The 24,153-nt window shown below is 53.4% G+C and overlaps 1 protein-coding gene across 1 annotated transcript in view; it reads right to left on the reverse strand.

Moving 5' to 3' along the window:
• Positions 1–20,914, reverse strand: part of CCN4 (cellular communication network factor 4) — a 34,200-nt gene extending 13,286 nt beyond the window's left edge. The window contains 1 exon segment of the mRNA XM_087447113.1: positions 20,835–20,914. Coding sequence (XP_087303239.1) covers positions 20,835–20,914 — 80 coding nt within the window.
• Positions 20,915–24,153: the final 3,239 nt, after the last annotated feature.

The following is a 24,153-nucleotide window of genomic DNA, read 5'->3' on the forward strand; positions in this document are numbered from 1 at the left end:
ACTGGGTTTTGGCCAGCACACCTGCTATTACTATTATTACCATCATTATTATTTGCCCCTCTGAGTGCCAGGACAGGGCTGCAGTGGGTGGCAGCGGGGGTACAGCTTCATAGCTCCTTGCAGCTGGTCTCCCTGCCCTGTGGGGAGGGGAGTTGCCAGCACAAGCCCTGCAGAGGACCCCGCTCCACTCCCCCCACTCGTACTCCTCCCCATGGCCCCATTCCCATCCCCCACTAACAGGATCATCTTCATCCTGGCAAATGTGATGGACACGACAACAAGCCAGCTGGGAAGGGGAAATAAGGCCCAACAAGCCAGCCCTGTGCTGGAGAACAGAGCCAGCAAATAGAACGGGAGGCTCTGGGGTGTCTGTGAGTATAGGAGCTTCCAGCTGCCTGCATCTCGGGGATCTGGTCACTTTCCTACCCTCTCTGGTGGCCTCCCTGAACCACCATCCTGGCCCCTCACTCTTTTTTTTTTCGCAAGGAAGATTAGCCCTGAGCTAACATCCATTGCCAGTCCTCCTCTTTTTGCTGAGGAAGATTGGCCCTGGGCTAACATTCGTGCCCATCTTCCTCTACTTTATATGGGACGCCGCCACAGCATGGCTTGACAAGCAGTGTGTCGGTCCACGCCCGGGATCCGAACCTGCAATCCCTGAGCTGCCAAAGCGGAGCAAGCAAACTTAACCACTATGCCACTGGGATGGCCCCGTGGCCCCTCACTCTTTAGTGCAGAGGAGACCTGGGCCTGGGAGGAAGAGAATTGCCTGAGGACAGAGTGTGGGCTACAGCCAGCTTCCAGCCGTTCGCCCTCCCCCAGGCTGGAGTGGTCCCCCCTGGGAGCATAGTGTCCAGAGCTTCTCACAGCGACTCTGGAATTCTGCCATGGAATTCTAGTGGAGGTGGGCCAGGGCTTCTGTGGGGGCAAAGGTGGGGCTGGTTGGGCCCCAGGCCGCCCCCTCCATCTCGAACCAGTGAAGCTCTGCTCTATGGAATTTATGGATCCACATTTCCTTCTTTGAACAAGAGATGCTGACATATTCAGACAGATTCATCCTCCCTTTTCCCAAGGAGGAAACTGAGACCCAAAGAGGCGGAATCCAGGCACATCCAGGATGACACAGTCCACATCAGGGCCTGGCCACAAACGACTCTCTGAACTCTCATTTCTATACGCTTTACCTTTACATCCTCTGTGCTCTTTCAGTCACTTGACAAACATTTGCTGAGCTAGCTCATAGTCTCTCTTAAGTTTTAGGCACTTGAAAAGGAATTTAAAAATTCTCTGTGCTTGGGGGCCCCACAGCGTATGGGAGAGACAGACATTGGAGGTGATTTATGACAACGCGAGGCTGTGTGCAGAGAGCTGGGCATCCCAGGGGAGCCCTGGGATCTCTTTGAACACCAGGGAGGGAAGTGCTTTGCTGTGATGAGTGAAGTTCACTCTTGCCCACATGGCTGTGAGGACCAGGGACCAGGAGAGACGGTCCAGGTTGAGGTGCTGGATTAGCTGGACTCTCGGCTCTGGGCTCAGCACACAAGAAGTGCAGTAAATATTGATTCCACAAATAAAGGGCCTTGAAAGGCAAAATGGCAAATCTGGGCTTGAGGTTTGTCACCTTGAGCTTGGGTTCAGGCAGGTTTGTGGATGGGGACCGCGGGGCTGGTCTGCCTTCACCTGTGAGGATTAGTTGCCTGCCCTTGTTTGCTTTTCCTCCAAAACACAACATGGCACAACAGAACCCCAAGCCCCCAAATCAATAAAATCATCCAAACACACCACCCCCCTTCCTGACTTCATGGAGAGACTCTTTCTTGTTAGTCTGTGACAGTGGAAGGCCTGGAGCTTCATGAGCACTCATGGACCATCTGTCACCAGTCCCCAGACCTTCAGAACATACTCTTGGAAGAGGAAATAAAAAAGCCCTCTCCTCCAGGTAGCCTTCCATGCTTTTCCCTGGCCGTGTTAGAGGTGCTGCTTCCCCCACTAGAACGTGAACTTGTGAAATACAGGGTCTGTGCCTTGCTTCTCCCTGTGTGCCTGCAGGAGGGCACATGGCACCCAGCAGGGCTTCGTAAGTATTGACCAGGAGATGGATGGATGGGGGACCGTTGACCACAAGGGGTTTGGCATCACTTCATATTCAAGACGTCCTGTCCTGGAACCCCTCTTCTCAGCTCTGATTAAGTTTGAGTGCCAAGAAAACAATGTGGGGGCCCGGCCTGGTGGCGCAGCGGTTAAGTGCATGTGCTCTGCTGCGGTGGCCCGGGGTTTGCAGGTTTGGATCCTGGGCGTGCACCGACGCACTGCTTGTCAAGCCATGCTGTGGCGGCATCCCATATAAAGTAGAGGAAGATGGGCATGGATGTTAGCCCAGGGCCAATCTTCATCAGCAAAAAAAAAAAAAGAGGAGGATTGGCATTGGATGTTAGCACAGGGCTAGTCCTCCTTACAAAAAAAAAAAAAAAAAAGAAAAAAGAAAACGTGGGGCCTGAGACGGTCAGAAGTGGGTTCTCTCTGTGTGGCCTTGGACAAGCTTCCTAACCTTTCTGAGCCTCAACATCCCCGTCTGTGATATGGCCACAATAATGCCGCCTCCGGGAGCTGTTGGGGGGAGGAGGGCATCATGTACGTGGAAGTACTGGCGCAGATGGTGCGTGGCAGACACTCCAAAGCCCGACTTCCCCCTGCACTTCTTCGGTTGTGCATCCTCCTCCGCCCCCATAGGGCCCAGCACAGGGCTCGGGCGTCTGGACACCTTGAGCTGAGCTGGATGGGCTGTAACCTGGCGGGTATCCCTCTCCACATGGTCACTGTTCACCCTGCAGGCTCCATCCCGAGTTAAAGATCCCCAGAAGGAAGCCTCCTTTCCAAGTACCTGCCAGGAGCCCAGGGTACGCAGCTCCCTCAAGGGAAGCTCGGAGAAGGCCCCCCTTGGACGAGGGAAGCGGTTATGGGACCCATGGGGCAGTGGAGGGATGGGCTCTAGGTGCACTGAGCTAGCCTTGCTGTTGGCGCCATCTAGTGGTAGGAAACCTCCCAGACCACGTCCAGGGGAGAAGGCACTCCGCAATGGCCGCACTCTGGATGTGAGGGCTCCTGGGTCTGGTGCGTGACCCTCTGAATCCCGGCTGCCTGTCCAGCATTGACACCCTAGGGGATGTGACTGTAGGTCACTCGTAAGTACAGACTCCTGATAATCAATTCTCTGTGTGTGTGTGCACGTGGGGAAGCAGATGGCTGGCACGTGGCTCCCGCCCTCGGGGTGGACGGTTTAGTAGGGGAAATGAACGTTCAATCTTCCACACGTTCTATGGGGAGGTGCTTGGTGAACACTCACCATGTGCCAGGCTTTGTGCCAGGCTCGAAGGAAGCAAGGGTGCGTAAGACACAGTCCCTCTCTTCACGAACTCACCATGCCACGAGGCCAACAGACATTTAGATGGTAATTGCAATTCAGTGTGCTCAGTGCTATAAGATGGCATGCACTCGTTCATTCACTCTCCCATTCATTTGTTCACTCAACACATCCCTAGGCTCTCAGTTTGTGCCAGGCACTGGCACACGTGCTGGGCTTATAGTGGGGGATGCAGTGGGAGAACCAGAGGGCCCTGCCTGTGGGAGCGCAAAGGAGGGAGGGTTGGCCATGTCTGCCGGGGCTGCAGAGGGCTTCTCGGGGAGGAGGCGTGGGAAGTGGATCTGAAGGACGAGTAGGACGAGAGCAGCGAGGAAGGGCACCAAAGCAGAAGGACCAGCAGGTGCAAAGGCCATGCGCTGTGAGCATGTGCTTGCGTTTGGAGCATGCGGGGAAGCGCGGTGAGCAGGTGTAGGGTGAGGCAGGAGGTGGGAGGAGGCAGAGGCTGGCACAGACAATGGCGAGGTCGTTGGGCAGCATAGATGAAGGAGGGCCTCGGATGCCTTGCTAGGGTCTCAGCTTTCGGCTGGAGTCAGCTGCAGCGATTTGTTGAAGGATTTCGGCAGAACGATAGGGGCTGATTTGTGTTTTAGAAACACTGCCCTGTGTCAAGTCTAGCCTTTGCCACCTACTGTCCATGTGACTTGGGGAAGTCGCTTTCTGAGCCTTGGTTCTCTCCATTGCATTGGAGAAATGGCATTCTCACTACTAGATACCCCACAGGGGACGGGGAGCGAGCACCAAATGACATCGTGGCTGTAGCTTCTTCTGGCTCATGCTAGCCGGTCCATGCATTGCAGACCATCACTCTGATGACTGCCAGGGGCCAGTCTCGAGCTAGCCCTCAGTTCCTCTGGCCCATCTTCTTTTGTCTTTCCCACAGGGGCTGGTGTCATTATCCGCATTTTATAGATCAGTAAAGTGACTCGCCCAAGGTCAACATGTAGTAAGTGACAAAATTTGGACTTGAACCCAAATCTGTTGGGTTCATGCTTTTCCCACTAATATGCATGAAAGAGAATTTTCTCATGGAAGAAACTGGCTGTAAGGTAGTGATTATACCATCAGTGGAGGTAATCAAGAAGCAGCTAGACAGTCATTTGGGCTGGCAGCTGTAGAGGAGTGTCAGGCCTCACAAAGCCTGTCACATAGTAGGTGTCAATAAGCATCTGTCTGTAGAATGAATGGAAGAGTCCACGCACCTTTCCTCGACTAAACTGTCCACTTTTGAGGGCAGGGACCACGCGCCATCCATCTGTTGGCGTGTTCATCATATACGGAGAGCTTTGTATGCCCTATCTCATATAATGCCCTCAACAAATCACAAGGCAGGCCTGCTAATTTTCCCCAGAGCAGAGGAAATGGAGGCTCAGAGAAGTTGAGTGACTTGTGCAAGGCCACACAGCTTCCGGGGCACAGCCAGGATGGAACCAAAGTCTGCTTGCCCAGAGGTCTTGAGCCCCTGACTCTTCTGCCTTCTGTGATCACCCCCACAGGGAAGACTGTGCACCTGTGGTCTTTGGGGACATGCTCCCGTCAGCCCTTGAGCACAACAAATGTTCCACAGGGGCTGGAAGCTCTAGGAGAGGCCGTCGGGATCCCAAGATCAGAGTCGGATCCCTACGCGAGGTGTCTGTCCCCTCAGGACCGTACTTGATGACAAGTGGGGACCCTGGGGGCTAATGTCACTCCCAAGGTGAGCTGATAGCAGCCCATTGCCCTGTTTCAAAGTCTCTCTTCCTCTATAAACTGCAGCCTAAGCTGCTGTTCTGGTGGCTGAGTGGGTGAGCAATGCAGCAGTGGACCCAGCAAATTTGCTGTCCCCACAGAGCTCCCAATCTCACTATGCTGCTTTTCCAGTCTCTTTTAATTCCAGGAATTTATATATATATTTTTTTTTTTTTCAGTGAGGAGGATCAGCCCTGAGCTAACATCTGATGCCAATCCTCCTCTTTTTGCTGAGGAGATTGGCCCTGGGCTAACATCTGTGCCCATCTTCCTCTACTTTATATGGGATGCTGCCACAGCATGGCCTGACAAGCAGTGCGTCTGTCCGCGTCCGGGATCTGAACATGTGAACCCCGGGCCGCTGAAGCAGAGCGCGTGAACTTAACCACTACGCCACCAGGCCGGCCCCCAGGAATTTGTATTTTCATTTCAAGAGCTCCTACAGCCAATATTGACCCAGGCTTGTGGATTTTAATAATTAATGCCAATTATTTTCTACATTAAATATGCTACATACAGTGCTAAGGGCTTTATACGCATTCTATTTGTTAATCCTCATACCAAGCCTTTGTGGAATTACTAACCCATCCACTTAACCACCACTAACCCCACCCACTTAATCATCGGGGAAACTGAGGCTCAGGGAGTCTAGAAGTTGCCCCAGACGCATGGAAGTGAATGGCATAAGAGTACAAGTCTGAATTGTCTGACTCCAAGTCTGTGCTCGAAGACTCCGGGTCTCCCTGTGGAATCGCCACTAAAGCCATGGTACTCTCCTCCCTCCTGCCCCACCAAAGCTGTACCCTGAGGTGTGTGGGCCAATGACAACTTTGCTGTGGCCCCTCCCTGAGCGGGAGACATTTGCAGTGACATCAGCTTCTAGCAAAATGGCCCGTCCAAGAGACCCCAGGCAGCACCTGGGATGCGGGGGTGGCGATGTGACTTCTTAGCGGCTCCCAGTTAGTCTTGGACCCACAGTTCCAGTGTGACCCTGGCACCTTGTGCCTGTCCAACTATAGCCCCCCCTTGCCCCAAACAGGGGGAGCAGGCCCACCTGTGGGCATCTCTTTCAGGTTCCTCCCTGGTCCTCCAACTCCCTGCGATGCCAGATGAGACTGCGTCTGTCTGTCTCTCTCACACGTGCAGACATACACACATGACATCAGTCACCCTGTGGGTCCAATATGGCATGGCGTGTCCCCCTGCCCTTTGCTTTGTACAGTGGCCCTTGCAAACTCACTGCCGTCCGGGGCCTACAGCGTTTCTTCTAACAGCAGAAGGTGAGGGAAACAGTCGTACAGCAAGGAGAATGTGGTCCAGCGAAGGCCAGGGAAAGCGGAGACCGGCCTCGGGCACTTCCAAACTGCGCCCGTTCACATAAGTTTCTTTTACAATGTGCTTCTGGAACCAGACTCTCTGCAGATACCACTGTGCTTACGGGGAAGACGGGAAGGTGGAGGCAATCCCCCGATGCTTCTCGGGCGGGGTGCCCAGCGCTCGCTCCGTCACAGCTGCTCCTGCCAGTTCTGCCTGCTCAGCCCCGAGGACACGGGCCTCGCCACCCGCCCGGCTCCTCCCTCCTCAGCGACCCCTCCTGACAACCCAGGGCAGCGACCTCACACAGACTGCCTTCCCGCGGTGGTTCCCACACAGCTACGTGTTAGAAGCACCCGGAGGCTTTAGTTAACAATGCTACCAGGCCACTGTCCTCAGACATCCTGATTTAAGTGGTCTGGGGAGGAGCCTGGGCGCTGGGATTTTCCAGGTGGTTCTGAATGCAGCAGGGGCTGAGAACCAGGGCCTAAGGACCTTGTTTGAGTACAAATTCCTGGACCCCACTGCAATATTCGCCTTCAGTTCCTCTAGGCTGGGTCCGGAATCTGTATTTGATTTGCACCCCTGGTGATCCTTGTGTGATGGGACCCCTGCCTTAGAGTTCAGGGCAGAGGAGGGAAGGCGTGGGGCCTCTAGGCTGTCTTCTTTTCTTAACCTGTGACTTGTATGACTGCACTTACATGCTGTACCCACTGGCGCCCTACACGGCCTTCCAAAGCGGTTCATGCAGACCTGCGGAGCCCACAGCCTCTGTGACGTCACAGGGCCACACCCTGCTCCGTGAGTGGGCCGTGGCAGTTAACTGAAAATGAAGTCCTTTGCCTTTAACACTTTGTGAAACTGATTGAAAAATGAAAAAGGAGTGGCTCCCCGGGATAAGACCCCTAGGAGTCTGCTATGGTCTGACTGTTTGTGCCCGCCCCAGAATTCTTATGTTGACATCCTGACCTCTAAAGGTGACGGTGTTAGGAGGTGGGGACCTTGGGAGGTGATTAGGTCCTGAAGGTGGAGCCCTGGTGGATGGGATTAGTGCCCTTATAACAGAGACCCCGAGCCCCCTAGTCCCTTCCGCCACGTGAGGACGCAGCGAGAAGATGCCACGTGAACCAGGAAAAGGGCTCTGACCAGAACGCATCCATGCTGGCCTTGGTGCTGGACTCCCAGCCTCCAGACGGGGAGAAATAAACTTCTGTTGTTTATAAGCCACAAGGCCTATCTTGTTATACCAGTCTGAACGCACTGAGATGGTGTCAGACACTCAACTCTCTGGACAAGGAGGGTCATCAGTAGGCAGGTTAAAAGCGATGATCCCTTTGATCATATTTATTGGACAAACTTATATTAAAACTGGGAAGGAAAAGAATTAAATTCCCTCAGGAAATGCTGCACACACATTTTTGAGGTGATGCGTAAGGATGAGCAGTGCCTACGGATTTTACGGTGTTTTCCAGCTCTCTGAAATGGACCCAGGAATGGTAAGTCTATAATTGGACTTTTGCACATCAGTTTTACTTCATTTTTACAAAAATGCATGGTAGTAAGAGTGAGAACAGAAAGTAGGATCCTGGCTGTGGTGGGGTGCCTCCAGGGGACCTGAAATGTCCCTTCTGATGAGGGGGATGGACCCCACCCTCTCCTGAGAGTCTGTGGTTCATGGGTGGACAGGGCTCTGGGAGGAGGGGGAGAGGGCACGGCATCCAAGCCTCTGTGACCTGGGGCCGTGCTCACCCTCTCTGAGCTTCTGTTTCCTCATTTGTCCAGTGGTGATGAGGACAGCGTCCTCCAGCACCCTCAGGAGCACTTACTGGTATTAGCCCCATTTCACAGATGAGAAACTGAGGCTTAGAGAGCTTGAGTTTCTTGCTCGAGCTCTGGCAGCTGGGAAGTGGTCCATGACCCCAGAGTGTCCCTCCAGAGCCCTCACTTGTAATCACCATGCTGTACTACTCCCTCTCCATTCACATGCACATTCGTTCATTCATTCCTCCATCCACCCATCACACACAGGCTCTAAGCATCTCCTGTGTGGCTGGCGCTCAGATGAACAAGACGAGGTCCTTACCGGAAGGGAGCCTGCAGTCTAGAGACACACTAAAGGTACGACACGGCTGGTGAGGATTGTATGGATGCCAAGGGCCCCCCAGAAGAGGAGATGGGAGCTTCTCGTGGGGGTTTTCAGGACAGGTTGCCCTTTCTTGTCTCTTCAGTGCCCAGCACCGCACCAACACGCCCTGGGCAAGCGCCCAGTGAACAGGACAGATGGTCCGGGCACCTGGATGCCCGTGTTGGGGAGGCTGCACCCGGATGCTCCACAAGGGGGCAGGGTTGAGACAGAAATGCCTGAGCCGCCCCAGCGGGGCCTGGGGGCTTTAGGAAACCTCTGCTCTGCCTGGAAGCAGTTTCCCTTTACTCATTTACTGAAAAGAGAGGCCCCTGGAGGGAGTAGGAGTCTGCGGCCCAGGCGTGGGCCCAGAGCGGTGGATGCCCAGTGACCTGCCCTCCCCACAGCTTTGATCTCACATTTCTGGTGCAACTGGCCGGGGCAGCACAATGTGAGTTGGTGGACTCCTCTTTTCTGAGCACCTCCTAGGAGGGTACCTCTAGGGGTCTGTACCCGGGTCCCTGTTGGGGCCATGGAAAGTGGTCTTGCTTGGACCACCGGCCTGGAAAGCTCTTAGCCTCAAACCCTGGTCACCTGGCCTGAGAGCCTGGAGGACCAGCCTTGCCCAGAGCCTTCCATGCTCAGCTCGGCTCTGGCCCGGATGGCAAGACCTCCAGGGAACTGCAGGGCCTGCGCTGACTCAGCGTTGGCCAGGCTGCTTGTCATGGGATGTGGGAGGTTTTTGGAGATTTTCTGCTAATTGGTTTTATAAACATGCAGTCTTGTGAGCTTCTGGTGGGGGAAGTCGACTTGACATGGAGAGGGTGGAGGGGCAGGAAGCCAAATTTCTTTCCAAATAACGAGCCCTCGTGTGTTTGTTCGTTCACTCGTTCACCAAACACATATAAAGCATCAACTGAGTTCCAAGTCCAAGCCTCAGGGAACGCCCTGCCTTCTGAGGAGAAACGAGGATAAGAAAGGTGACCGCATCAGGGAGCGGGGATGGGAAACTATAGCCCACGGGCCACATCTGGCCCACGGAATTTTTGTAAGGGCCAAGAATGGATTTAACATTTTTAAAGAGTTGTAAAAAAAAAAAAAAAAAAGAGAAGAATATTCCACAGAGCCCTTATAGCCCACAGAGCCTAGAATATTTACTATCTGATCTTTTGTAGGAAACTTTGCTGACTTCTGTTACAGAGTAATAGTACCATTAAGAACAGCCCACCCTGGGGCCGACCCGGTGGCACAAGCGGTTAAGTGCGCGCGCTCCACTGAGGCGGCCCGGGGTTCGCTGGTTCGGATCCCGGGCGCGCACCGACGCACTGCTTGGCAAGCCATGCTGTGGCGGCGTCCCATATAAAGTGGGGGAAGATGGGCACAGATGTTAGCCCAGGGCCGTCTTCCTCAGCAAAAAAAAAGAGGAGGATTGGCGGATGTTAGCACAGGGCTGTTCTCCTCACAAAAAAAAAAAAAAAAAAAAAAAAAAAAAACAGCCCGCCCTTACAGAGTGGGTATCAAGTGGCAACACTTTATATGTAAACAAATTTAAAATGTGCTAATTCTTTGTTATAGACATGTTCAAATATTCACAAAAGTTGCAAGAATAATATAACCTCACATACCTGTATCAGCTTCAATAATTATCAACACTTTGTCCATCTTGTTTCATTATTGCTCCCACCTACACACAAAGTTTTTCATTCTTGAGTTTTTCAAAGCCAATCCCAGACATCATGTGATTTTATGTGAAATTCTTCAGAGTGTGGCTCTAAAGTATGGGGAAATTTTTTTTAAAAAAACGTAACCCCCGTACAATCATCACACCAATAAAATTAGTTACACTTTGTAATGTTCTTTAGTTAATGCCTGTTCCATATTCAAATTTCGCTGATTGTCTCAAATATTTTTTTTAATCAAATGGTTTTCTTGAATCACGATCAAAACGAGGTCTGCGTGTTGTGCTACATTTTGCCTTTGAAGCCTCTTTTACTAGTTTACACTCTAAATAAGTCATCCAACCCCGTGATAGCCCTAAGAGGCAGGCTGCTTTCAGAATCCTCTTCCCTGATTTACAGATGAGTAAACTGAGCCACAGAAAGCTCAGATGATTTGCACTAGCACATGGCAGAGCTGGGATTTGAACTCTGTGTCAGTCTCTCAAGGCCTCACACCTAAGGGCCACACTATAGGGTGCCTCAGCAGCATCTAGGTGAAGACTATGAGGGCAGGATAAGAAGGGAAGGGGCAGGGGCCTAGGAGCAGGGAGTGCTTCCTGGAGGAGGAGGCATTTGTACTGTTTTACAGGATGAGTGAGAATTGACCAGAAGGGCATCCAAACTGAGGGACAGCACGAGTGAGGGTGTGCAGCTAGCAGCAGTGTGGCATGGCACAAGAGTGGCCATTTGTCAGTGTTGCTGAGACGTGGAGATGGCAGGCGGGGGCCACGGCCAGAGGACCTTGAGGGCCATGCCTGGGGTGTGTGCACCCCCTCGGGGAAGATGGAGGTCTTTCCTGAGTCAGCCAATCCTTGTGCCAGGTGATAATCAAAACAACCCTGTGAGGTCTGCACTGATCATCTCAACTTGACAGATAGGGATACTGAGGCCCACAGATGTTAAGATGTACAGCAAGAAAACACTCAGCTCTTCTGATTCTGCGTCTTATGCTCCTGCAACGACCTCTAAGGGACCCTGCTCTTGTCCAATTTCCAGTTCACTCAATTAACCAAAAGGAGCAGAGAGCCTTCCATGTCCCAGGCCTGGGTGTGGCAGTGGCCATGGTGTCACCAGGGATGGGGTGAGCCCTGGAGCAACAGCCACTGCAAACAAGGGTGGGAGAACTTGCCATCCACTGAGCTCACGGTGGGGAGGGAGCAGCTGGCCGATGGGGCAGAGGGAGCTGTCTTCAGCTCCTCTGCCCAGCCCCGTACCTGGAGGTGAGAAGCCCTGGGCTCCAGCCCCCACCCTGAGGCTTGCGGCCTGGGATGAGCCATTTGCTCCCCCACAGGGCAGGTCAGGGATGAGGCAATCCCTCTGGCGTCTTACAGCTCTGACGTTCGGCTCCCTGGGCTGGGCCTCAGATAAGGTCTCTCCTCCCTCCACCGCCCTGAGCCCGACCCGCCTCCCTACCCTCCTCCTGGACTGGGTCCTGACTCAGGCAGGGACGCAGACGTGGACAAGAGGCTGGCACCCAGGACCCCTCAGGAGTGGGTCCCAACAGCCCTGCATGGGGGACTCAGTGGTGTTCTTGAAGCTTGGGTGGCACAGGGATCAGTAAAACCGTGTGCCTCAGTTTCCTGCTTTGTAAAGTGGGGATGATAAAGACTCCCGCCACCTGGGGCTCTCCTGTGACACCCGTGTGGACCCCGGCACACAGTGAGGGCCAACAAGGATTGGCGCTTCTGATCATTTAAGAGCTGAAGTTTCAAAGTGTTAGGATGTGGTTACTTGGAGCACAGGGCCAGAAACAGCTGCTAAGGAAGTGGACTGGTGTGTGTGTGTGTGTGTGTGTGCACGTGTGTGCGTGTATTGTGTGTGTGGGGGCAGGGACAGGTTAAATACCTGGGCAGGGCAGCAGCTGAAAGGACAGACAGCTGCAGCCCCCAAGCCATGCAGCGCCCACCCACCAGCTCCTATAGTCCAAGAACTCTCAGAAGGGCCTAGAAGACAACACCCCGAACCCCAAAGCACCTTGCCGTCCACTCTCCTGTTTGTGCCTCCTCGGGCTCCTCCTCGACCCATGCTCAGCACCCAGCCTGCGCCCTCTCCCCAGTCACAGGGCTCTGTGAGACGGGCTTTTTAAGTCCATGTCACAGGTGACAAGCTGAGGCCCAGCCGGGAGGTGGTGCAGCGGGCCGTTGACCCCCGGCTGTGTGCCGCCACCTCCCTCCCCTTACCCATCGCACCATCCTGCCCGGAGCACGGGCAGAGTGGGTCTCCTGTCCCCATTTTCAGATGAAGAAATGGAGGCTCAGAGACAAAATCAGAGCCTAGACCAGACCCGGGTCTTCTGACTTTCCGTTCTGTGCCCAAGAACCAAACCCATTAGCCACCGCTCGCTGCTCGGTCCTCTTAGTGATCAGTCCAGGCCCTCTCATCAGATTCCCTCCTTCCCCGTCCCCAGCACGAAGCCTCCACTTCAGAGAGGTTGCTGGTGGTCCCCTCTGTCCCTTCTGTCCCCTCTGCACACATCCTGCCGGGCCCACACCCCTTGGGTCTGGTTTTGCTTATGAATTCATTCACTCAACCACAAGTATGCGTTGGGCACCTGTAATGTGCCAGCATACACGGTGACGGCCGAACTGAGCAGGGAAGGCATCAGGTCCAGGAGGGAGAAAGCAGGGCAAGGCACGGGGAGGGCACAGCACATGCCAAGGTCTGGGGTTATCCTTGCGGGAGGAGGAGCTTCGAGGAAGGGCAGCTGGTACATGGGGCACGGCCGGCAGAGAGCTGTGCTGAGAGACATGCTGCCTTCCACCGGGGTGAGAGCAAGGACCAGGGGTGCCCACAGTGGGATGCTGACAGCTCCACCTGGGGGAGGCCAGGGAAGCTTCCTGGAGAGGGACCAGCTTCACTGACGTGGATTTCCTGAACAGAGACGGGAGGGAAAGGTATTTCAGGCAGAAGGAACAGCATGGGCATGAGCGCAGAGGTGGGGACACTTAAGCATGTGGGAGAATGCCCTTGAAGTAGGAATTGGGGCAGTGATGCTGGAAGGGTGATCACCAAAGGGTAATGCTGGAAGACAGGCGTGGGCCAGACTCAGGGGAGGAAGTAAAGCGATCGTCACCGAGCGCCGCCTGCTCCAGGCTCTGCGCCGACCCGGCTCATTCTTTGGCACAACTCCTTTCAGAGGTAGATCCCACAGGTCACAGACGAGGAAACTGAGGCTTGGAAAGGTTAGGTAACGTGATCAAGATGATCCCCTCTCTAAATTCAAACTCTGTGGTTGACTCCAGATCATTCCAACTGCAGAGTTCACTCTCTTCCCTCCGAGCTCCAGGTGTGGACTTGAACCTCTTGGCTAGGGGAAATGCCTAGAGGTGGAGGAGGGGGGCCCAGCTGGAGGTCCGCAGCAGAGCCTGGCAGCAGGAGCGGGGAGCTGGAGGCCCTGGGCGGGGAGTAAGGGTGAATAATGGCCCTGGGTTTCTCAGGGGGCAGATGGAGGCCTTATTTACTGAGATGGGGAGGCAGGCCTGCTGAAGCCCTTTGATGGCACCTGGTATCTACAGCAATGCTTCCCGAACTTGTAAGACCTCCAGGATCATCTGTGCTGGGAAACGTTACAACTCTGGAGGAGTCTGGACCCCTGCCCAGCCCGACTCAGTGGGCCTGGGGGAGCCCGGCTTTGGTCTGTGCAGGCAGCACCCAAGGATCCTGAGGACCAGGCCTGACTGGGAACCACTGAGATGGAGGGACCCTTGGAGGTTAAGCAGGTGGTATGCTTTCCAGTTTTATGAGAGCAGGAGTACACTCTGAAGGGTTGAAAGAGGAGGCATAGGCCAAGAAGAGAACATTTTTGGACACCTTGAAGGGAGGAAGCATGTCCAGAGGGACACCCCAGAGCATGGGGCACCCCTTTCTAGAGTGGCAGCAACATGACCCCCCCTAATTATGGCACACGAGCCCTGCTGGTGAGATGAGGGGCCCGCCCAGTGAACCAGTGATGGACCCTAGGACTCTATGGTGGCTCTAGCTGGAAGCAAGTTTGGGGGCAAGTCTAACCTCCTCATTTTCAAGATTAGAAATGGCACTGAGAGGGCCATGGCTTGTCTAAAGTCACAGCAACGAGCTCTTCCTTTGGTCTTCCGGCGATCCAGGTGAGTCTACTGCTCTGCCCAAGGGCAGGGTACAACTCCCTGCTCTCTCAGAACGTTCCTCCACTCTTAGACACCCCCCTCCCCCTCACCCCTGCAGCCCTGGGCAGGCTCATGGAACACGCCCCTTCTCTCCACTCTGAGACTCAGGATTCCCGAGGGGCAGGGTGGACCCTCCCTTCCTCTCCTTTGGGCCTGGCTCTCATTTCCTCTCACTCTGTCTCCCCCGCCCCAAAGCTTAGCAGATCCACAGTCCACGTCCCAAGCCTGGACGCGCCTCCAGATTGGGGGCCTTGGAGTGGGTGTGGACAGATTTTATCACATCCCCTGGAATGTCCGTTATTCACGTTTTGAGAGGCCTGGTTCCTCCTCCTCTGATTCTATCTCCTTTCCCTCCTCTACTTCCCTCTGTCATGGAGAGGAGGAGAAGGAGGAGGAGGAAGAGAGAGAGGAGGAGGAGGAGAGTGGGCATACGAACAGAAAGTCAAAGCTGGAGGAGAGACTAGAGTCTGTCTAATTCAATGGTGTTTGAAATCAAGTGTGCATAAGAATCATCAACGTGTTGGTTAACGTGCAGGTGCCTGGAGGTCTCCTCAGGAATTCAGGCTCAGGGCCCTGGAATTGGTACTTTTCTCCTGCAGACCTCTGAGCTTCCCTCTCTGGTTCCTCAACATACTCCTCTCTGCTAGTGTAAAAATCTGTCCCCAACATGTGAGCCATCCTAGATGTTAGGGGCAGAGCCTACCGTTTATCATCACATCTCTAGAAATGTGAAGGGGCAGGGCTGTTAGCATCCATGGAACGTAAGTGGATGGGCTATGAATATTATCATCAGTATCAAGGGACCCTGCCTCAGGGATGGAAAGCACAAGTCTCACCTATAAACATCATTATCACCACCATCATCACCATCACCATGACCATCATCACCATCACCGCCACTAACATTATCATCACCATCACCACCACCATTAGAACGATCATTATCATCACTATCATTACCATTATCATCACCACCATCATCACCATCACCACCACCATTAGAACTATCATTATCATCACCATCATTATGATTATCATCACCACCATCATCACCATCACCATCACCATTAGAACCATCATTATCATCACCATCATTAGGATTATCATCACCACCATCATCACCATCACCACCACCATTAGAACCATCATTATCATCACCATCATTAGGATTATCATCACCACCATCATCACCATCACCACCACCATTAGAACCATCATTATCATCACCATCGTTAGGATTATCATCACCACCATCATCACCATCACCACCACCATTAGAACCATCATTATCATCACCATCATTAGGATTATCATCACCACCATCATCACCATCACCACCACCACCACCACCGCCACCATCAGCAGCATCATCATCAGTATTTCTTTCTCCCACACAATAATCCGAAAGTGTTCATTGGCTCCCTCTAAATGTGCTGGGGAAGCGGGCCAGGATGTGGAAACCTTGGGATCTTCAGAAGACGTCCCCAGCATTGAGCCCAGCAAAGCCCAGCAATTAGTCTGCCCCTCCCCCCGCCCACCTGGCTCTGAGCCTGGAGTCTTTATAAACCCCTGCTCGACCAGACGCGGCACTTGTCTGCAGCCCGTGCTTCCACTAAAGCTGGGCCTCCCCAGCCCCTGCTGGTGGAACAATGGAATCATTTCCCATTTCCCCTTGAGTTTCCAGGGGTTCATGTGCTTTATCTCCATTTCATTCTTTAATCCTCCCAACAACCCCGAGGAGCAAGTACTAATATTACGCCTTTTTACAGACAAAGAAGCTGGCTCAGACAGGCTGGGTTACTTGTCCAAGGGTGCACTGCTTATAAGTGGAGGGGCTGGGGTTAGAACCCTTAATATTTTTCCCTCCCCACCTGTTGTAACCCCTCTATGTACATTTGTGTCTTTCCAGGCCAACACTCTCTAGTAAAATATAATGTGAACCCTATATGGAATTTTACATTTTTTTGGTAGCCACATTAAAAAGTGATAAGAAACAGGTGAAATTTATTTTAATAATATATTTTGTTTAATCCAATATGTTAAATATATTATCATTTCAACATGGATTCAGTATAATTAATTATAATGAGAATGTTGCTTTCTTGTATACATAAGTCTTTGAAATCTGATGTATGTTTCACTCCTGCAGCTTAGCTGGGACTGGCTGCATTTCAGGTGCTCAGTGGTCATGAGGTGAGTGGCTACTGGTTGGACTGGGCTAGTGCTGGGCTAGACTACAGTGATACTGCCAGCTGCATTGGTGTGTGGTTTTCAAGTGAGTTGACGTATATACGCAGAGTGCTCAGGACGCTGTGCCCAGGACACAGTGAGCCTGGTCAACATTAGCCCTCATTATCATCCGTGTTACTGGGACGTAGGGCGCCGCATAGGTGTCCTCGAATGAATGAACAAATCTGCCGGATCCTGCTCCTAGACTTTTGCAGTATTATCCGGTTCTATTGCGACCCTTCCTGCTGTGCTTTGCTTCCTGGGCTGTGGTTGGCATCCCTCCCAGCCCCTCCTGGAATTCCACCCTGGACCCTTGCTGGCTCGCTTTCCTTGCTCCCGTATAAAACCCACAGAGTGTGCACCAACCTCTCCCCACTGCCCAGAAAGATGACGGAGGTTCCTGGGAGGAATCCCAAGGTTCTGTTTGTACAAAGCCCAAGGCAGCCTCCTGGCATTTGGCTGCTTTGCTGGAGTGTGGCAGGGCCTTTTCTGAAACCTAGGGGAGCTGAGTGTGCTGAGGGGCCTGGAGGCACTGCCCAGCCCGTGGTCAGGGTCTGGTCTCCCAAAGAGCACTGCTGTCGTGCCCATTCCAGAGGGCGAACCCTCGCCAAGTGCCTGCTCAGGTGGAAAGTGTCTCTTCCTGCCACGCTCTCAGCAGCATCCTGGACAAGCTGTGGGCAGGAGGGGCGCTGAGCTGGGAGCAGAGCTTCCAAGCTACCGGAAGAGGCTCTGAGCAGGGAGCTGGTGGGTGTGAGGCCCAGGGTGGGGTTTGAAATGCTAGCTCAGATCCAAACTATGGACGGAAGGTGTAAAGAAGGCATCTTGTTTACGGTTCTGCAATTTTTTAAAAGCGATACGCCACGTACCCGGGTCCACACTATCCTGCAATTGGTCCCAGGAGTGAGAATGACTTTGCATTTCACACTTAGCAGATGCATCCTCACACACACACACACACCATGGGGATTTATATATGCAGGCAAGCCGCAGTCACACACACACGTACACACGTACATCTGTACACACCCCACATACATTAATATGGGTCTCACCTGTGAACGGACTACCACAGACCTGCTCTCTGCCCAGGAATTGATTAGCGGGGCATTTGTTTATCCATTACGTGCTTCTGCGAGGCTTCCCTCGAGCAGGCCTGTGTTCACTCACCAGCAGCAGGGAGCTCGGTGGGGCTGAGGTTGCTAGCCCCCATTGACAAGGGAGGACAGTGAGGTCTGGAGTGATTAAGGGACTTGCTGAAGCTGGCACAGCCGTGGTAGACCCTGAACCCAGCCTCTCTCTCCTGGATGACATCGTCCTGTCACCTCTCATTCCGACATGTGGGTGCTGTCACCTTCCTCGCTAGCCTGTGAGCTCTGTAGGGGCAGGGACCATGTACTTCTCGTTCTGCACAAGTATGTGGACCAAGACGCTGTCCTGCAAAGAGCTGGACCTAAGTTCAAATGTCAGCTCCACTGAGTACTCGCTGTGTGACCTGGGACAAATTACTTAACCTCTCTGAGCTTCAGTTTTTGCATCTACAAAGGAGGATAATTAATCTGCGTAATGGTATTGCTATGAGAATTTTAGGAGATGCTTAATAAATGTTAATAAGTGTCTGTTGGATGAAGCAACGAAGGTCTTATGTACATATATATGTGGCATTTGGCACAGGACTTGGCAGTGCTCTCTAAGCATGGGCCCTCTCTCTCAGCACACGGTGGGTACTCATTATGTGTAGAAGGAAGAAAGGAACAAAGAGATGGGAAAACAAGCCATATCTGCAGCACGCCTTTATCATACATTACATTCCCGAACATACTTGGCTGCGTTTCTGAGCTCCATACCCCATCCTGCTTCTTGATTTATCGCTTCCTGGGTTGGCATCTTCCTCCTTCAGTTACAGACCCTTTCGATAAGCCTGGAGTATCTGACTGGGCAAGTTTTCTGCTTCCTAAGTTTTCTTGGCAATTCTCAGAAACTCTTTCTTTCATATGCACATCTGTAATCATTTTTTCCATCAAACTCCCACTGGCCCCCTGAGTGGACTTGTGTTCCTGTTGTATATTCATTTAGGAAGGATGGCCATGTATGGAATGTGGCTGTTAAGCAGGGCACTGGTGGCCATTTGTCTCACGGCCTCACCGGGGGCGTTAATGATGCCCCGAGAGGTCTAGTGCTGGGCTATGTGCCAGGAGCCCCCAGATTGGGGACAAGTGTGGGCTGGGCGGTGCCGAGTCCCCAGGGAAGACCCAGGGCGGGGGGGCGGGGAGAGGTGCACAGAGGAGAGCTACTTCACCTCCTCCCAGGAGCCTTCCCTCCATCCTGCTGCCTGGGTCTCTCAGGACCCTCGGCCCTGTGCTGCGGGTCCCCTCTGCTGAGCCCGCGGCTCTGTTCCCCACTCCGCCCCAGCGCTGGTGGCTCTGCGGAGGTACCTGGGGCTCCTGTGTACTTGGAGCCACCCGCAAGCTTCTCTCCTCCTCCTCACTCAGACTCTGGCCACCCCACACCTCACACCCCTTCTCCATCCACCCCCTGTCCTCCTGGCCATGGCACCCTGAGATGAAGGCAAATCTGTCTCCTTCTGGTTGCTCCAGTTTGCAGGAAATGCTCAGTTTCCCCTAACCTAGGAAAGCTCTGGAAAAAAGAGCAAGATTTGGTAGGAAAAGATCTAACTTTGGGCCCTGGCCACTTATTAATTATGAGACTCTGGATGAGTCCCTCACTTGCTCTGTCTCCATTTCTTTCATTGGTAAAATGGAATTGAGAACTTTGTGGGCTCGGCCCAGTGGCCTAGTGGTTAAATTCGAGTGCTCTGCTTCAGCAGCCTGGGGTTCGCAGGTTAGGATCCTGGGCATGGACCTACTCACCACTCATCAAGCCACGCTGAGGCGGCGTCCCACATAGAAGAACTAGAAGGATCTACAACTAGGATATACAACTATGCACTGGGGCTTTGGGGAAAAAAAAAAGAAGTTTGTTTGTAGGATGTTTGTACCAGCTATGGGCAGGCACTACGCAAGGTATGGAGGATTGAACAGTGAATCACACAGACACACGCCCTGCCCTCATGGTACACACCAGGGCACTTGGAGGAACACCCATCACCCAGCTCCCACGAGGCCACCGGCCCATGGTTGGCCATGAGCTCTCAGCCTCCGATCTGGTTGAATCCGAACCAGTGTCTTTGAGCCCATGGGCAAGTAGCTTACCCCCCAGCCTCAGTTTCCTCATCTGTGAATGGGACTTATTGATCCCAAAGGAATCAAAGAAGGAGAATCAATTCCCCTCTTGCTATCTTCCCACTGACTCTCGGATTTGCCCCTGGCAGCAGGCCCTGGCCTGGCTGTGTGATCTCCAGTTCAGAAGCCCTTCCCAGCTGCCCACCTCCAGCTGCTTGCCCCGCGCCTGCCTCCGCGCCTGGAGCCAGCAGGCTGGCTGTGTGCTGCCACGCATTTTGTGCCCCTGGCTGCTCCTGGGATGGAGGTGGGAGAGAGAGAACCCTCAGGAGCCCCCTGAAGCAGCGGGCTTTATATACAGGACCAAATGTGCATGTGTCAGACACTGTAGAGGGCTATGCAAGCCCAAGGCGGCTGCAGTTGAGGTTAGAAATCCATCCCCAGCACTGTTTGCCCGAGAGAGGTGCTTCGGTTGAAAGCTGGCATCTTCCTTTCCAACTTTTCTTGGCATTTTCCATCTCCCCTCCTTGTAGTGTCTCCAACACTTGGAGACTCGTTTTCCAAACTCAAAGACTCTAGAAGTCTCCTAACAACTTTTTCACTTTATGGAGCTCAGAGAGGGTGTGTGACTAGCCCAAGGTCACTCAGCCAGTCTGGGCAGAGCTGAGCGTGGAGTCCAGGCCCCCGACTCCTGGTTCCACCGAGTGCCCCTTTCTGCTGTTTCAGGCGGCAAAGAAGGGCATGGAGGATCCGCTTGTTTTATTTCTCCAGGTGCTGCCTCTTCCTCCTCGCCCTGCCAGGATCTGCTGACCCTGCCCAGCCCTACTCCTCACCTAGGGCCTTGCCTCTGCCCCCAAGCGGGCACCTCCCTGCCCCCACCACTCCAGCCCCTCTCATGCCACCCACCCATGCAGCAGACCGGGTGGAGGGGGGACCTGGGTCCCCTCTCCCAGCCCCTGCAGGCAGGACTCACCGTGGCCAGGGTGCTGCCTGCAGCTGCTGCTGTCACCACTGCCAGCGTCCAGGGCAGGAACCACCTCATGCCTGGAAGTCAGTGGCAAAGGCATCGACCGAGCAGCCCAGAGGATCCAGCCACCTCTCGGGGGAGCTGGGCCGAGACTGGCCTGGCCCATCAGGAGCGCCAGATACGCCTCTTCCCGCAGTCTTTGGGGGGTTTTATTAAAGCGAGATCTGACGTCAGAGTTGAGGACAAACCCTGCATTTTCCTCTGAAAAAACTTTTCCTGCCTCTCTCTCTTTTTTTTCTTTCTTCCCTCTGTCCCCACCTCCAGCCCAGGCTTGGCTGGCCTCCCCGGCTCTGACAGTTCTTAAAGGGAAAGTTACAGGGCTGTGATTTCACACTGGGGCGGTACATTCTCGCAGAAGGAGCTGGGGTCATCCTGCCGGGGTATTTCACAAAGGTGGGGAGGGGGAGATGGTGGAGGGTGCGGGTGGAGGTGGAGATACAGTTACGGGCCAGGATGGAGGGCCGGGGGTGCTTCGAGAGGGCTCCCAGTGGGGAAAAGAACCTCCCTCCCATTCCTTCAGGCTGCTCCTACTTCTGGTTTTCATTTGTCATCTCTCACTCTTCTCTCCCTGGCTAAAAGGAAACGAGGGCGGCTTGAAGCGCGCCAATCTAGAAGTGATAGGAATTTGCAAATGAACTCAGCGCTGGGGCTCAGGTTCTCGTCACCATAGATTAAAGCCGTGGGTACCGATTTGCGAGAATTCCGTCCCTGCTCGTTAGCCAGGACCTTTGGTGCAGGAGCTGTCACACGTGCCACACAGGTAAGGAGTCTCCTATGGGGCCTGGTCTGCCCTCGTCCAGCCCCCTTCCTTGCACGGACCTCAGTGACAGCCTCTGGACTGGTTCCCCAGCCTCCCCTCCAGACCTCCACTTTCCACGCTTCTCACAGCCACCAGAGCCGTCCTTGGAAATCTAAGATCATGGCACTCCCCCACCCCCGGCCCCATACAGCCTCCCAAAGCCTGCCCATTGCACTTAGCACGGAATCCCCAGTCCCAGTGTGGCCTCCAGGCCAGCTGCCTCCCTGAACACGTCTCTTTCCACTCTCCCTCTCGTGCATAAGTTCTCATCTCTGGGCCTCAGTGGGAACGCTCTACCCTGTGGTTTTATTTTATTTATTTATTTATTTTTTGTGAGGAAGGTCAGCCCTGAGCTAACATCCGTGCTAATCCTCCTCTTTTTGCTGAGGAAGACCGGCTCTGAGCTAACATCTCCTCTTTTTTTGTTTTCCCCCCTAAAGCCCCAGTAGATAGTTGTATGTCATAGTTGCACATCCTTCTAGTTGCTGTATGTGGGACGTGGCCTCAGCATGGCTGTGGAAGTGGTGCGTCGGTGCGCGCCCGGGATCTGAACCCGGGCTGCCAGCAGCAGAGCGTGCACTTAACTGCTAAGCCACGGGGCCGGCCCTACCCTGTGTTTTTAAATAACAGTTACTCCTCTTTTCTTTCCCTGTGGCTTGTACAAGGGGGTGCTGAAGCAAGAGCGGCTGCTTGAAGGTTGTGGCAGGCTTGTGTCCACGGAGGAAGTTTATAACCACAGACATGACCCCACAAGAGGTGACTCTGGGGATCTCTCCATTCGCTGACCTGTGAGTGGGCCTCTGATTTAATTCTGGCCAATGACACAAAGGAGAAGTCTGCTGGGGGCTCCTAGAAAGGATTCCATTCCTGGGGGGGAGGAAAAGCTTTTCTACCCACTCTCCTTTCCTTATGTGCAAAGTTGGCGGCTGGAGCTGCAGCAGTTTTGTTGGGTATACAAGGCACAAGCCTTAGAATGAAAAGCCAACATGCTGAGGATGCTGGAGCAGAGGGAGGGAAATAGTCTGGGTCTTTGGGACTTTATGGTGTTATTGAACCAAACCTGGAACTGCTACCTCTAGAATTCCTATTATCTGAGTTAATTCAACGGCTTATTGCCTAAGCCATAGTTAGTCAGGTATTCCATTCCTTGAAGCCAAATGCATCCTCATTGATATACAGTCATGTGCTGCATAACGACATTTCAGTCAATGACAGACTGCATATTTGATGGTGGTCCCATTAGGACCATGTAGCTTAGTGGGTAGTAGGTTGTACCATCTAGGTTTGTGTAAGTGCACTCTGTGATGTTCATACAATGACAAAATCACCTAACAACGCGTTTCTCAGAATGCATCCCCGTCGTTAAGTGATGTGTGACTGTATGGGGATTTATGGCAACGGTATATAAAAAGTGACAATGGAGGTATTTGTGACGTAGAGACTGCCCAACAAGTATCAGCCCTCATTTTTTTCTCATGAACTTATTAGATGCTCTTAAAACAAATCCCACAAGGCAAGCACTGTGGACAGGTGTCATTAAAGGAGTCACCCCAGGTGCTAGGTGCTAATCCAGGTTCAATGCCCCTTTGACGAGCACCAACTACGACAGGCCCTGTGAGATGTCTCACAGCCATAAGGCAAATGACATTACTACTGCATGTTACGGGGGAGGGGAAACGGGAACTTAGAGACACCAGGCGACTTCAGGGCAGACAACAAATTGTGACAGCCTTGGGGCTGAAACCAAAGTCTCTGAACCCTGACAGGGCACAGGGTCAGGACCGGACACTTCCAAGCCAGCCTGACCCACAAAGCCTCTGGATATTCAGTGACAGGAGCCAAGCTGCACCCGGAGAATACCAGGGTGGTTTTTAGGATATCTGATCGCGACGAGCAGTGGGAACAGACATCCCAAAGCATGATGAAAATGCTGACCACTCACACCTGTTGGTGAAGCCTCAGATGGCCCAGCCGGCCCTGCTGGCAGCTGCCGTTCGCAGTACCAGCGACACCTGGAGAGAGGTGACACAGTGACCCAGGCAGGGCAGTGGGTTAGGAGGAAAACGCCTGGGGTGCTGCTCCCGCTCTGCCACTGGTGGGCCTTGGACAACCAACTGTCTCTCTGAGCCTCAGTTTCCCTTGTTTGAAGAAATAGGACCATATTAGTGTCTACCCTATAGGGTCATCAGGAGGCCCAAAGGAGACAATCAGGTGTGTCCAGCTTTGTGAATGAGGGGCCCAGAACTGGCTGCAGCCTGGGCCGAGATGATTGGGTTGTCCTATGTCCGTCCTGTGTCAAGGGTTGGGCGTCTTGGGGGAGCTTCTGATGCAGCCTGGGTGTGTGGCTGGGGTCAGCCTTCATGAGTGGGGGTCCAGGGCCAGGCACTTCCTGCACGTGACCTGGGCAATCTCTAAGTGACTGGCCGGAGGTGACCGGAACAACGGCTGCCATTTACGGAGCACCCTCCGCGTTCTAGGAG

This window comes from Ceratotherium simum, chromosome 23 (assembly GCF_057802395.1).
Source record: "Ceratotherium simum simum isolate JZ-2026a chromosome 23, ASM5780239v1, whole genome shotgun sequence".
NCBI classification, from domain to species: domain Eukaryota; kingdom Metazoa; phylum Chordata; class Mammalia; order Perissodactyla; family Rhinocerotidae; genus Ceratotherium; species Ceratotherium simum.